The sequence below is a fragment of the Penaeus chinensis genome, chromosome 25, assembly GCF_019202785.1.
Source record: "Penaeus chinensis breed Huanghai No. 1 chromosome 25, ASM1920278v2, whole genome shotgun sequence".
NCBI lineage: Eukaryota > Metazoa > Arthropoda > Malacostraca > Decapoda > Penaeidae > Penaeus > Penaeus chinensis.
In genome coordinates this window covers 14,062,504-14,077,503 of record NC_061843.1, presented here as the reverse complement: position 1 = coordinate 14,077,503, position 15,000 = coordinate 14,062,504, and the positions used below count along the sequence as shown (strand labels likewise).

At 41.6% G+C, this 15,000-nt stretch overlaps 4 protein-coding genes across 4 annotated transcripts in view; 3 read left to right on the top strand and 1 right to left on the bottom strand.

The window, feature by feature from the left end:
• Window positions 1-2,079, top strand: part of LOC125038624 (pupal cuticle protein 20-like) — a 2,171-nt gene extending 92 nt beyond the window's left edge. The window contains exons 2-4 of the mRNA XM_047632162.1: window positions 120-312; window positions 1,420-1,649; window positions 1,769-2,079. Coding sequence (XP_047488118.1) covers window positions 120-312; window positions 1,420-1,649; window positions 1,769-1,934 — 589 coding nt within the window. The 3' untranslated portion in view covers window positions 1,935-2,079. The remainder of the gene's footprint in view (window positions 1-119; window positions 313-1,419; window positions 1,650-1,768) is intronic.
• Window positions 2,080-4,405: 2,326 nt separating this feature from the next.
• On the top strand, window positions 4,406-5,080 carry LOC125038623 (pupal cuticle protein 20-like). Its single transcript, XM_047632161.1, has 2 exons — window positions 4,406-4,617; window positions 4,737-5,080. Exons 1-2 carry the CDS (start codon window positions 4,406-4,408, stop codon window positions 4,897-4,899), a joined length of 375 nt encoding a protein of 124 aa, XP_047488117.1. The 3' UTR covers window positions 4,900-5,080.
• A 5,562-nt stretch (window positions 5,081-10,642) lies between these two features.
• Window positions 10,643-11,604, top strand: LOC125038622 (pupal cuticle protein 20-like). The gene is made up of 3 exons (XM_047632160.1): window positions 10,643-10,681; window positions 10,859-11,085; window positions 11,279-11,604. The coding sequence occupies exons 1-3, from the start codon at window positions 10,643-10,645 to the stop codon at window positions 11,442-11,444; spliced, it is 432 nt and encodes a 143-aa protein (XP_047488116.1). The 3' UTR covers window positions 11,445-11,604.
• Window positions 11,605-14,822: 3,218 nt separating this feature from the next.
• The window catches only part of LOC125038467 (pupal cuticle protein 20-like), a gene marked incomplete at its 5' end in the record, with an annotated part of 610 nt that continues 432 nt past the window's right edge, over window positions 14,823-15,000 (bottom strand). The window contains one exon of the mRNA XM_047631937.1: window positions 14,823-15,000. This exon is cut by the window's right edge and continues 154 nt beyond it. Coding sequence (XP_047487893.1) covers window positions 14,986-15,000 — 15 coding nt within the window.

Sequence of the window (15,000 nt, the reverse complement as noted above, 5' to 3'; positions counted from 1 at the left end):
ATTTAAAATAAATATAATTATGCAAAAGAGACTACTACATTGTAAAGAGAAACATTCAAGAATATTATAATATGTTTACACGTACTTCGTTTATTTTGATTATCAATTAAATCATCTAGTGGTCTAGATCTTCCGTTGCACAAGATCAAGGCGGAAATCAGTAAGCCGAAAACGGTGGCTGCCGTCTTCGTCAGGAAGGCGTTTCATGCAAGCCTCTCATTCATGGAGGAACTAAAGAATGGCAAAAATGGTTTAGTGATAAGGCCTTTAGTGATAGATATCGTAGTTCTTGGAATAAGAATAAGAGCGACAGTGAGAATGCTAATATTGATGCTAATATTGAACTGACAGTAAAGATACTAATGATGATAAAAGAATATATGAAAGTATACAAGCCCAATCACTCTGAATGTAAAAGAAAAAAAGATGATAGTAGTAATCGAAAAAGTCCACTGATAATGATAATGGTTAGAATAAGGATACTTATTTTTTAATCGATAGAGTCTAACAAAACATTAAGCACTAATGAGTTGATAACGGAAATTTGATAACATTAACGGATCCATCCGAGCTATAAAAAGTGTAACTGAATGATACTAGATGTTTTGTTATTGTCAATAACACCATCACCAGTTGTATGATCATTGCTCTTGCTATTCATAGCAATAGCAATGAATAGCATCATTTGATGGAAATATTTTCGCACATTTATCATCACGTAAATTGGTCAGTTGCCTCCATTCATAATGTACTGAAATCTTTTGGCAGTTACAGCACAAGTTTCTTTCAATAGTTTGGGTCAGCAATAACAACAACGATTATTGTGGAAAGGATCACATTAATGAAAATTATATCAACAACATTTATCGTAATACGTGTAACAATAAAAATCTTAAGAAATGTTGATAATGATTAATGCTAAAGATAACAGAGTAAAGAATGTTCATGATAATGAGAGTAAGCAAGTAATAGCAACAAATTAGTGATGTTGATAAAAAATATGAATAATAGTAAAAAGGATGATAAAGACAGTGATGATAATAATGATAATGATAAAGACGAGGACAATGCAAACAATGACAACAAATAAACAGTAAAAAAAATACTAATGATAATGATAACCATAGCAACTACATAGAAATTAACTATCAAACAATGCTGCATCAGAGCTATTTTTGCATGAAATGCATTTTCCTTCTCGGAGGCGTGGCCACGACAGGCCGGGAAGCAGATGTGTGTGTCAGTGCGTATATAAGGCGGGCGAGTGCGAAGGAAGCCAGTCTCGCAGCAGCTTCCCTGCGCCGTCATGAACACTCGGAGTTGCCTCGTGGTGAGTAGTCGCCTGAGGATCGCCTCTCGTGCTTGGCTGGGACTAGGGCCCAACTGGAAGGGCTTTTCCATGCGTTCCTTTGCTTGCAGGTGCTGGCTAGCGTGGTGGCCATGGCGGCAGCGCAGGGCTACGGTGGCGGTGGCGGAGGCGGCGGCGGCGGCGGCGGCGGCGGCGTGGGGCGCTTCATCCCCATCGTGAAGGACGACCGCACGCAGAACGCCTACGGCGAGAACACCTTCGAGTTCGAGGCCGCCAACGGCATCGTCCGCTACGAGTCCGGAAAAGAAGACAACGGACACGTGCAGGAGGGAGGCTGGAGGTGAATCACGTGCTCAGGGCTCAGGCCGGAGCCTCGCCTCTCATCACACGTCTCATGTTTCCCCAACATACTCTCAGCTCTTCTCGCCACACACATGACCACGCCTCCTCCACCTACAGGTACCAGGCGCCGGAGGGCATCCCCGTGGAGATCACCTTCGTGGCCGACCAGGGGGGGTACCAGCCCCAGGGGGCCCTGCTCCCCGTGGCCCCTCCTCTTCCCTACCAGAGAACGCAGTCCTTCGGAGGAGCAGCAGGGGGCGGCGGAGGAGGAGGATATGCGTGAGTCTGAGGGAGTCCTGCTGAGCTGGTCTCGCTTCTGCCGTTTCATCGCTGATCATGACACTGTTAATTCATTTCACAGCTATAGAAAGAAAAAAGATTTTAACCTTTTATGGCTGACTCCATCAAAATAAATTTTGTTATGTATACCTCTGTGTCTGCTTGCTTAAAACCTCTTCAGTATACTTCCCCTCTCATGATTCGAAGAGCTCGTCTCTGCAGTGTAACTACACACGCACACATGCACGCACAAAAATAAGCACACACATGCATATTTATGTGTGTGTATATGTCTGTATATATATGTATATATATATACATATAAACATAAACACATATATATGTATATACATATACATACATACATATATATACACATGTGTATATATATATATATTTTTTTGTAACAGCTTTTCATTCCACTGCAGGCCATAGGCCTCTCTGAATTCGCCAGTATTTGGTAGTGCCACCCTTGCCTGATTTAATTAATGCCCTTCCTAATCAACCGCGGTTCGGCGCGCTAACACTTGTGTCAAGGCGGCGACTTCCCCTTCGACACCTGCGTTTGACTTCTCATGGCGTTATTTCGCTTTCTCGCCGTGGGATAGAGCTTGAGCCAGCAGTCAAACCACAGGCACTTTTACGACAGCCGCGGCAGGGAATTGAACTTGGGATCATGAGGTTCGGAGTCCAGTCCTCTAACCACTAGATCCTCGCGGTAGTCGTATATATATGTTTATATATATTTAAGTATATATACATGCATTAATAGTTCAGCCAGTCAGTAGCAGCTTCTGCAAACTTCAAAATCCTCAAGATTTAACCAGACCTCGAGAACCGGGCGATTGCCTCAATGCGTCAAATAATAGGGACTGGCTAATCGCCACATGATAATGAAACCGATAATAAAGATTCTGATGGTGATGTTGGCGTTCATTAAAATTATAGTACTGAAGCTGATGTTCGCACAAGCGGAACATATGATATTGCTGAACGTCGAGGCTAGGAAGAGTTTTGAGCGATAGCGATGTCAATCTGAAGAAATGTGTTCAATGATAAAGATAAAGACTGTGATCATGACAGAGATATTCCTCATTCTGATCATCAGTTACATCTGGAAAATAAGAATCATGATTACAGCAAGGCATTATTAATCGTTAACAATGAAGATAACTGCAATTCTTTAGCAGCATAATTAGAAAATCATTACTATCTGAATTAGGATAATTTCTTAAATAGAACAAAGACAGTCATGATAACAGTAATGATAATGATGACAAATGCGATTATGAGAGTAAATGATGATGATGTAAATAGAGAGAGGCACTATCATCATATCGATACTATTATTTTAAAAGTAAAGCTGTTATGAGTAGTAATGTTTTGGTTAGACTTGGCATTATCATTATCACAAAAGTTATTAATTTCATGGGTTCTTATAGTAAATCATCATTATCACTATAGTACTATCATTTTTTTTCTCGTCAGTAATGATATAATTTTCATTTTATCACTATTAATATCACAATATTCATTATAAACTTAGTTATATTAGTTATGGTTAGTTATTAGTTATAGTTATTATTATTGTTGTTCTCATTAATTCTGTTAATATTAATATCATTATTATGTACAATAATCGTATTAGGAATAAAAACGATAATCATAAAGACAATTATCATAATGATAGCTGATTTAGTAATTTGATAATATTAATATGATGGTTAGAATCGTAATAAAAATTATAAGCAGTGATAATGGTGCATAACGACAGTAGTGATATTAATCAGAATGGTGATAAAAGTAACAACAATAAATAATAGTTTCAAACATGAAAGGACGTTGATAGCAATACAAAGGATAACAAGAATAACAAAATTATGATGATGAAACATAATCTTGTAATCAAAGTTGGTAGATTATATTATACTAATAATTATGGTGGTGATAATGATGATGGTAAGAGGAAGATATTGATGATGATCGCAGTGATGACAAATGATGTGTGTAACGGTATTGGAAGCGATAGTGATAAACTAAAAACGAGATTTATGACAAAGAAAACCTTGACAAATGAGACTTACCTCTGGACAAAACAGAACTGAAGAGAAAGATCCTGAACATGAGTGAGCGGCTACAAGGCATATAATCAAATGTAATGAGGCCTCATCTTCACAATCATCCTCTTTTTGTATGAAAAACCGTTTCTTGCAAGAAGGCGTGGCCAGTGATCCGATGGGCGTCGCCATGACAGGACGAGGAGCAGGTATGTGTGTCAGTGTGTATATAAGGCGGGTGAGAGCAAAGGAAGCCAGTCTCGCAGCAGCTTCCCTGCGCAGCCATGAACACTCGAAGTTGCCTCGTGGTGAGTAGTCGCTTGAGGATCGCCTCTCGTGTTTGGCTGGGACTAGGGCCCCACTGGAAGGGCTTTTCCATGCGTTCCTTTGCTTGCAGGTGCTGGCTAGCGTGGTGGCCATGGCGGCAGCGCAGGGCTACGGTGGCGGTGGCGGAGGCGGCGGCGGTGGCGGTGGCGGCGGCGGCGGGGGGCGGTTCATCCCCATCGTGAAGGACGACCGCACGCAGAACGCCTACGGCGAGAACACCTTCGAGTTCGAGGCCGCCAACGGCATCGTCCGCTACGAGTCCGGAAAAGAAGACAACGGACACGTGCAGGAGGGAGGCTGGAGGTGAGTCACGTGCTCAGGGCTCAGGGCGGAGCCTCGCCTCTCATCACATGTCTCATGTTTCCCCAACATACTCTCAGCTCTTCTCGCCACACACATGACCACGCCTCCTCCACCTACAGGTACCAGGCGCCGGAGGGCATCCCTGTGGAGATCACCTTCGTGGCCGACCAGGGGGGGTACCAGCCCCAGGGGGCCCTGCTCCCCGTGGCCCCGCCTCTTCCCTACCAGAGGACGCAGTCCTTCGGAGGAGCAGGCGGCGGCGGCGGCGGAGGATATGCGTGAATCTGAGAGATTATTTCTGATTTCTTGTTTTCTCCTTCATCTTGAGGAGCTGGTCTCGTTGATTTCATTGCTTCGTCGTTATCCTTTGTGGTCACTGTTAGTTGAATTCACGATTGTGTATGAATAGATCTTTCACAGAATTTCTAATGTGTGATATTTCAAATAAATTTTCTTTGTATAACTGTACTTTCTGTCGTCCATCTAGCTTTGAATGTGTTCAAAATGTACCTACGCTTGTTCGTATAAATGTGTATGATATCACCTAAAGAATAATATAATCATTTGTCTCTGTATGAGTACTCATAAACATACATACCCCACATTCACACATATCGACAAGTATGTACAAATGTGTGTGTATATGTGTATATAAGTATGTGTTTATAATAAAGACATGTATTCATATATATGCCAAATCAGGACGTGGGTACTTTGCGAAACCATATAAAAAATGTGAACATATATATGTGTGTGTATGTGTGTAGCACTTAGGGCAGGCTCAGATAATCGAAACTCTTTGCATACACCAATCTATCACAATCCTATATAGTATCTTGATACACATACACACAAACACCAAAAAAAAAAAAAAAAAAAAAAACACAAACACAGATATATATATATATATATATATATATATATATATATATATATATATATATATATATATATTCACACACACAAACACACACACACACACACACACACACACACACACACACACACACATATATATATATATATATATTGAAACTTACTTCTGCAGTGCCTCCTTCTGACCACCCTTTAAAACTGGGCACCTTGCAGTCCCTGGCTAAACTGTGGGGATCTCGGATCTCCTCCATCCAGATAAAAATCACTGGCAATGTCTCATATAAATGGAAATGCTGGGGGAAAGGGTACTGCACCTCCCACCCAGCAAGGAGGTGAGCTGTTAGTCCCGTTTGGAGGGCGAATGTTGGAGCGCAGGATGGGAGCAAGAGTTTCTTGTCCTGCCTGCGCCCTGGCAGGAGCCAACCCAGTATGAAGCCTGTGAGGCAAAGCCCAAGGGAATCCCACAGGTGGACGTTGGGCTCCACAGCCTGCCACCCCCTTAATTTGGGCACCGTCGGTAGGGGTAAGGCTTAACCTCAGGCGAGCTATCCAGTTAGGAGCTTGGTACGTCCAATCCTTGCAGCAGGATGAGCAGTTACCCCTGCTAACGAGGGAACTGAGGCAGTTGGTAATTGAGATAGCTGCCCTCTCAGAGGTGAGAGGACCTGGCAGCAGCACGATCAGTATGGGTGGGTACACTGGTCGGGACGGGACGATGTAGTAGTAGCCATAGCCATCTCCAGTCGATTTCAACTGTTGGTAGTAGAGCTAAAACCAGTTGATGATCGTATTATGGCATCGAGACTTACTGCTGTGTACACTCCTACCGATGTTTGTAAACTTGATCAGAAAGAGACATTCTAAACCAAACTCACATCTGTGGCAGACAAATATTCCAGGCGAGACATTCACATCATTCTGGGTGATTTCAATTCGGTATCTGGCTGTGATCAAGTTGGGTATGAGATGTTTGTTGTCCCCATGGCTAAGGAGCTGATCTCGAGAATAGTCTCCTTTTCCGGGACTTTGCTAGGTCCCAGAAATTGAGGATTTCTGGCTCCTGGTAACAGCACTTCAAACAACATAGCTAGACTTGGTACAGCAACACGGGTACTGTGACCAAAGAGATCGACCACATTCTTGTTAGTACTTCCTGGAAGATCCACCAGAACTGCAGGATTTACCGAAGTGCTGAATTCTGTGACAATGACACTAGACTAGCTGTGACTACCCTAAGGGTGTACTTCAAAACCTTCATCTCCCAGTGGCCACTTCAGGGTGTTTCACTTGGACAGATTGAGGGTGGAATGTGCCAATCTGACAGACCCAGTGCCTTTGTGGGTGTCATTTAAGCACAAAACACTCGATGCAGGAAAGGAGTCCATTGGCAAACGCTCGAGGACAAGGCAGAATTTCATCTCACCAGACACACTGGAGGCCTCAGATGCATATTGAGTGGCTCAACTGAATGATTATCAGGATTTGCGCCGTTCCTTGGTGCGCAGGGCTCGGATATGATAAGAAGGAATGAGGAATAGTTCATCAGGAATCCTGCTGAGGAGGATGAAGGCCAGTTCTTAGTAAATGACTATAGTCCATTCAGTGGATGGACAGATCATCTCAGATCATGTAAGGGTTTGTAAAAAAAATATTTTGAACAGCTGTACCACGTAGACCAAGCAGTTAGTCTGGACACAAGTGGTATCACAATACTTGTGGTAAGCTTACTCATCAAGCTAGGAATCTCATACCCTAACTGAGATTACGGAGGCGATCTCTAAGCTAAAAGATGGGAAATCTGCAGGTATATGTGATATCCCTGCTGAATTGCCAAAGGCTAGGGGTGAACCAATGGCATGGAGCTTGCATGCAATCTTAACTGCCATCTGGTAGTGTGGTTCCATTCCCTCTGACCTGTTGAGAGTCGTGGTCATCCCTAAGTGGAAGAGGAAAGGAGATCGATGGGACTGTAGCAACTACCGTGTCATCACACTGCTCAGTATACAAGGCAAGTTTTTCGCCCACATTCTTCTGAAACAGATCCGCGACCACCGACTAAGGTACCAGAGACCAGAGCAGTCTGGATTCACTCCTGGCAAGTCCACAATAGACATATCCTAGCACTTCAAGTCACTGTGAAACGCTGCCGTGAATTTGGTTGTGGGCTGCTCACAACCTACATCTACCTCAAGAAGGCATTTGACTCGGTGCATCACGAATTGCTATGGGAAATCCTGGGGCTTAAAGGAATTCCAACAAAAATTATTGGTTAACAGTAAGCCTATATACTATTACTGAAAGTGCCACAAGATGTAGTGGGGACCAATCAAATTTCTTCCCTGTTAATTTAAGGGTGAGGCTAGGCTGTGCCCTTGCACCAACTCTTTTCAACACTTGTATGTAATGGATAATGGGCAGAGCTGCTATCCAAAGTCTCGGCAATATCAAGGTCACTAACCTCGACTTTGCTGACGATGTTGCTATCCTATCTGTGTATCTGGAATCACTGGTGGCGGCTCTTGATGTATTCAACAATGAGTCGAAGCTCTTGAGCCTAGAGGTCTCCTGGACCAAGACCATGATCCAGGATCTTTGGGGCCTGTTAGGGGAACCTGTACAATTGATACAGGCTTGGGGTGAGGATGTGGGTATTGTAGTCTATGTCTCTAGGCTGTCAGACCAAGAAGTTAGGTGACAGATTGGCCTGGCAGCAGTAGCCATGAACTTGATCAAAAAGAGCATTTGGATATGTCGGTAATTATGCAAGCTACATATCTTTAAGGCCTTAATACTGCCAGTTTTGCTGTATGGAAGCGAAGCTTGGGCGATGTCAAGTGCCTTGGAGTCTCGTCTTGATGACTTTTGTAACAAGTTTCTACACTGGATCATGGGGTACAGTTAGCAGGACCATGTGTCCAACCGATAACTACACCGTGACACTGGTATAGGACCTGTTACTTGCATAATCTGGGACCGCCATCTCAGGCTATATGGGCATCTAGCTCATTTCCCTTTGGGTGACCCTGTCTATCAGGTTGTCTCTCTGCGAGACAGTCCTTGATGGATTGGGCCCGTGGGACGACCTAGGAGGTCATGGCTCGGGCAGCTCGACCAGTCCTGTCGCGAGGAGCTAGAGATATGCCAAGGGCCATGAGGGTCTCCCGTGGAAGGAAGCGAAGAGTGGATGCGGTCGTCTGCTCCCATCATCGTTCGCCTCCGATAATGATCATAAACATACATACATGCATACATATAAATACACACACACACACACACACACACACACACACACAAACACACACACACACATATATATATACACACACACACATATAAACACACACACACACACACACACAAACACACACACACACATACATACACACACACACACACATATATAGGTGTGTGTGTATATATACACTCACATATATATACACACGTATATATACGTATATATATACACAAGCACACACACACACTCTCTCTCACACACACACACACATGCACACACACACACACACACACACACACACACACACACACACACACACACACACACACACACACACACACATATGTATATATGTGTATACATATGTATGTATATACATATCTGTGTTTATATACATACATATGCAACTATTTGACTATCTGTACTTGTGCGAGTATTAGTTTGTATCAGTTTGTTGACATTCCACTGTTCCTCCTCTTCCTATAAGCAAGGGTGGAATCGAAGACTTTTAGTGGCATCTTGTTCTTTCTCCTTTTATTCTTTAGGAAACTATTACAAGCAACATTTCTAATAATGTCCAATCCAAAAAGTAAATAAATCATAAAATATTATTATAAAGCCGTAATACAGGTGATGATCTTTCATTCACCTGTTCATTAATTTCGTTGATCTTTGATAAATCGTCAAACTAAGTTGACTAAATTATAATATCAAAATTTGAAATTAAGATATATTTTCTTTCTTATTTTCATTCCTTATTTTGCTGTACATCGGTCTTTCATTTTTCTCTCTCTTTTTTTTTTTTTTTTTTTTTTTTTTAATTTTTAGTCAAGTTTATCCCCTTGACTACGAGATCCTCAAAAGAACCTGAGTATTCACAATTGAATTGCTCTTAAAGCACGACGTCTCTCGGCCCACCCCCTGGCGCATGGGAGTAGGCTACCCTCGGCCAAAGTGAAGCACATAATGCCATCAAGCTTGATCCGAGGAAAGCAATGCCGACCTGTGAAAAAAATGAGCACAGAAATAAACGTAATGATGATAATGCATATAATGAGATGGTGATAATCATGATAACGACGATGACGGTGATATTGATGATAAGAATTATAGGATCGAAAATGACAACCATGATATTGGTAATAACTAAGAATTGTGATGATAACAATAATAATAATGATGATAATAATAATAATAATAGTAATGATAATAATGATAATAATGATAATAATAACAATAATGACAGTAATAACGACAATTAAAGTAATATTAATAGTAGTAGTAATGAAAATAGTGACAATAATAATGACGTAATGATGATACCAGTAATAATACCGAAGACTATAATATTAACAATAATGATAATACTGTCAATGTAATGATAATAGTCAATAATGATGATGATGATAAGGAAAATAATGATTACAATAATTATAATGATAATGGCATTTATGGTAATAATAACAAAAGTAACAACAACAACAACAACAATAATAATAATATTAATAATAATAATAATAATAATAATAATGCTAATAACAATAATGATTATGTACGATGATGATAATGGTGAAAACAATAACAAACACAACAGTAGAAAAAACAAAAATGAAATTGACAATAATGATACTACTGTACTACTACTGCTAATAATAAATATAGTGATAACAGCAGCCACAAAACATTTATAATCAATAATATCAACGGTAAAAGGGAAAAAACAAAGGTATCCAAAACAACAGTGGTAACACAACGGTTAGAACACTGATGCAAAACTATACACTTTTAAAAATAAAAGACAAGAAAAAAGTAACCTGATTGAGTACATAGTATTTCTTAGTGGCTATATTTGAAGAAAAAAATAAATCACGTAAAACATTTATATGATTTAATTTCGACGTAGCTGATGTCTCAATGGGCGTGGCAACGGCAGGCCAAGAAGCAGGTGTATGTGTCAGTGTATATAAGGCGGGCGAGTGCGAAGGAAGCCAGTCTCGCAGCAGCTTCCCTGCGCAGTCATGAACACTCGGAGTTGCCTCGTGGTGAGTAGTCGCTTGAGGATCGCCTCTCGTACTTGGCTGGGACTAGGGCCCAACTGGAAGGGCTTTTCATGCGTTCCTTTGCTTGCAGGTGCTGGCTACCGTGGTGGCCATGGCGGCAGCGCAGGGTTACGGCGGTGGCGGCGGCGGCGGCGGCGGTGGCGGTGGCGGCGGGGGGCGGTTCATCCCCATCGTGAAGGACGACCGCACGCAGAACGCCTACGGCGAGAACACCTTCGAGTTCGAGGCCGCCAACGGCATCGTCCGCTACGAGTCCGGAAAAGAAGACAACGGACACGTGCAGGAGGGAGGCTGGAGGTGAGTCACGTGTCTCATGGTATATCATTCGCCTGAAGAGGAACTCGTGAAGAGTTCGAAACATTACGGTTAAATTTCATTTCTTACTGTGGTTGTTTTCCTTTCATCTTTGTGTACACGTTACTGTGTTTATGTTTGTTCATACTCTCAGCTTGTCTCACCACACACATGACCACGCTTCCTCCACCTACAGGTACCAGGCGCCGGAGGGCATCCCTGTGGAGATCACCTTCGTGGCCAACCAGGGGGGGTACCAGCCCCAGGGGGCCCTACTCCCCGTGGCCCCGCCTCTTCCCTACCAGAGGACGCAGTCCTTCGGAGGAGCAGCAGGAGGCGGAGGAGGAGGAGGATATGCGTGAATCTGAGAGAGAGCATTTCTGATTTCTTGAGGAGCTGGTCTCGTTAATTTTGTTTCTTCACCGTTATTCGTCTTTCTTGTTGATCGCTTTCGTTACTGTATATAGATGAATTCCCTTTTCATTATTGGCTTGGATTATTAGAATAAAGAAGATATGTGTATAGCTATATGTTCATTCCTTCGACGAGAAATATATTACACGCGCAACTCTAAATCTCATCCACAGCCTCACATACCCACAAACTTTCAATTGGGATATATAATGATATAGACCGATACAGATGTACGTATATGTGTGTGTGCAAGTTTGTTCTTCTGAGTATTTGCGCGTAGGCTTATGTGTATGTGTGATTGTTATGTGCTTGTATGTGTGCATCTGTATCTACATGATTTTGTATTTATGGAGGTACATGCATACGAGGGAGTAAGAATTCAGCATTTGTCAGTGTAGGTGAGTCTGTGTGCTTTTTGGATGTGTGTTTGTGTATCGGGTAAGATAACATGCCGCAAAACGTTTGTTCCTTTCAACCTGCAAAGAATGCATGAAAGAAGAAATATACTGCTTGTACAGATGCAATATATGTATAATTTACAACTTGTAAAGTAGTAAGTATATGGGAAAAAGAAAAAGAGAAGGAAAGGCAGGAAGAGGGGAAGGGAAAGATATAAGGAAGAATAGAGATGAAAAGGAGGAAGAGAAAGATGGGCGGAGTAGAGAGAGAGAGAGAGAGAGAGAGAGAGAGAGAGAGAGAGAGAGAGAGAGAGAGAGAGAGAGAGAGAGAGAGAGAGAGAGAGGGGGGGGGGGAGGAAGAGAACTATATATAAGGAAAAGAGAAAGGGCAGTAGATGTATAGATACAGCGTGAAAGGAGAGTAATAAGGCGAGAGAATCAGGCTTTCCTTCCTTTATGACTGATTATCATAGAATCTAGAACTTGAACACAATATACACCGAATGTCCTAAAATGATAATTATGATATTGATCATGAAGTTGACGATGATGATGATAATGATGATGATGATGATGATGATGATGATGATGATGATGATGATGATGATGATGATGATGATGATGATGATGATGAGGAGGAGGAGGATAATAATGATAACAATGATAATGATAATAATAATAACACTAACAATAATAATAATAATGATAATTATGAAAATGAGATGGCCGCAGTCTCGGAGAGGAGAAGACCTCTCAGCACCACGATTAATAAGGCTGGTTACACCAATTACTGGACGGGCCCTCGAGTAGGTCACCACCTTCCGCGGGTAGCCACAGCTATCTCTAACCGCCTTCTGATGTAATGGTAAATCCAGTCGGTGATTGCGATTGAAGCAATCATTTGGCTTCAATCTCCACCTACTCGATGTTTGCAAACACGAAGTGAAAAGAGTGTTTTAAGCCAAACTCACATCTGTGGCAGACGGCTGTCCTCAGCTAGATATTCGCTTTATTTTAGGTGATTTCAATGCGGCATCTGCTTAAAATAAAGCTGAATACAAGATTTCTGTTGGTCTGATTCCTGTAGTGAGAGTAACCTCCTTTTCCAGGCCTTTGCAAGATCCCAGAGATTGAGGCTTTATCACTCCTGGCCCTCCAACCCTCATCGCTGGACATGGTATGGCAATAAGGAGTTAAAATTGAGCTTTGGACAAGTTGGTGACTTCCTATGAGGAACTATTTAGTGCATGATCGCCTGATGCAGTCACATACATAAATATATAAAGTGCTTTTAAACAAAAATGTTATTGTTAAATGTGCAAACCATTCATCAGGCAAGTGATCCATTTGTGTTGACAGTGGCCCAGAGACCTTTTTATCCTAGATTACAATAATATTTTTTTCTTATGCAAGGAAAATATTGTACATAGAAACTTACTAGAAGAGGGTGGAAAAGTAAATAGTTGTCCATGTCCCCACAGTTTAGGCTATACTGAATGCGTTCGGTACTAATGGATGACAACATGCACACAGTTCATTATATATATATATATATATATATATATATATATATATATATATATATATATATATATATGTAAAGGGTTTGTGTTTTAGTGATGGTTTCACTATTTAGTTGTGCGTATATGGTGTGTGTGTGTGAGGTGTAAGTGTCCCTTTGGTTCGCCTCCACCGTTCGGATGGCAGTTTCGACCCCACCAAAGCCTCATGTCAACCATTATCGGTGGTTGCCATTCTATGGTTTGCCACTCTACTCCGAGCTCCACACCTGAACACTTGTAAGTCTACTTTATTTAGTTTGTATATATTGTATGAGTATATATCTATATATTCAATTTGTGAATGGTGAATAAAATGCGGTGAAGTGCTGTGAAGTGATGTAGTAAAAATTAAGGCAGAAAACTATTTTTACGAACTATTTATTACAGCCTCTTTATGCTGAGTTGCTTATATCTGCAACCCCTCTAGTGATGGCCGAGTAGCTGATATCTGCTGCCCCTTCTATTGGTGCTGAGTAGCTGACAACCGCAGCCCGCTCTACCAGTGACTATCTTGTGCTAATTCACCCCTGGTGCATGAGTTTTGGCTCGGATAGTTCGTCCTCCAACACTTCACTGACGGCACTCCTGATGATTCCCGTGTTTCACTTAGTGTATTTGTGATTATATAGTGTGAACAATATAATTTATGAAAATACAATTGTTTTAATAGGCCCGAGATAATCTATATCCCAGAGGATACCAGAATTAAAGAACCAAAGGTTTCTGCTTATAAGAACAAAGCAAAGAAACCACTGACAATATATATATATATATATGTGTGTGTGTGTGTGTGTGTGTGTGTGTGTGTGTGTGTGTGTGCGTGTGTGTGTGCGTATATATGTGTGTGTGTGTTTGTGTGCGTGTATGTGTTCGTATATGTGTGTGTGTGTGTGTGTTTGTGTCTTTTTACAATCAAGATATTTTTTTTTAATTATGTATATTGACTGTTAGGAGAGCCTTACACAGGAATGATTGCCACTACATCACTGAGTTCTTTGTGGGCCAGACTGCGGTGTTAATGCCGAGCAGGGTGGGTAAGCCTAGTGGGCCGGATGCGATGCGATGCGATTGAGATTTGCGAAGTGGTTGCTCTGCCCCCGATATGAAAAGATAGATGGGTAGAAAAATAGAAAGCCAGACATATACAGATAGACATAGATATACCCAAGTTTACAGCCAAAGACATATTGTTGCAAATACATAATTACAGTACAGGCGCACACATACACACTTAAAATAATTCTTTTATCTGTATATGTACTCTTCATACATACGCAAGCTAGCAAACACAAAAGCATGTAGAGGGAGAACGACATTCTTGCGCATATTTCCCAAATGTATGTACACGGGGAAACAAAGAAACATGTGTAGATAGAATTTATTTCGATAAATCAGCCAATTGTGAAATATGACATGCATCAGTAAACAACAAATGGATAGCGATGAAACGACAACATAGAGACCAGCTCCTCAAGATGACTATGAAGGGGGATGAAGCTCAAAGAAATCAGCAAGTCGGCTTCTCAGATTCACGCATATCCTCC

Coding starts and splice junctions, on each gene's coding strand:
- LOC125038622 (XM_047632160.1), top strand. CDS start 10,643: ATGGGCGTGGCAACGGCAGGCCAAGAAGCAGGTGTATGT. Junction 10,682..10,858: donor GCCAAGAAGCAGGTGTATGT/GTCAGTGTATAT, acceptor CTTTGCTTGCAG/GTGCTGGCTACCGTGGTGGC. Junction 11,086..11,278: donor GTGCAGGAGGGAGGCTGGAG/GTGAGTCACGTG, acceptor CTCCACCTACAG/GTACCAGGCGCCGGAGGGCA.
- LOC125038623 (XM_047632161.1), top strand. CDS start 4,406: ATGGCGGCAGCGCAGGGCTACGGTGGCGGTGGCGGAGGCGGCGGCGGT. Junction 4,618..4,736: donor GTGCAGGAGGGAGGCTGGAG/GTGAGTCACGTG, acceptor CTCCACCTACAG/GTACCAGGCGCCGGAGGGCA.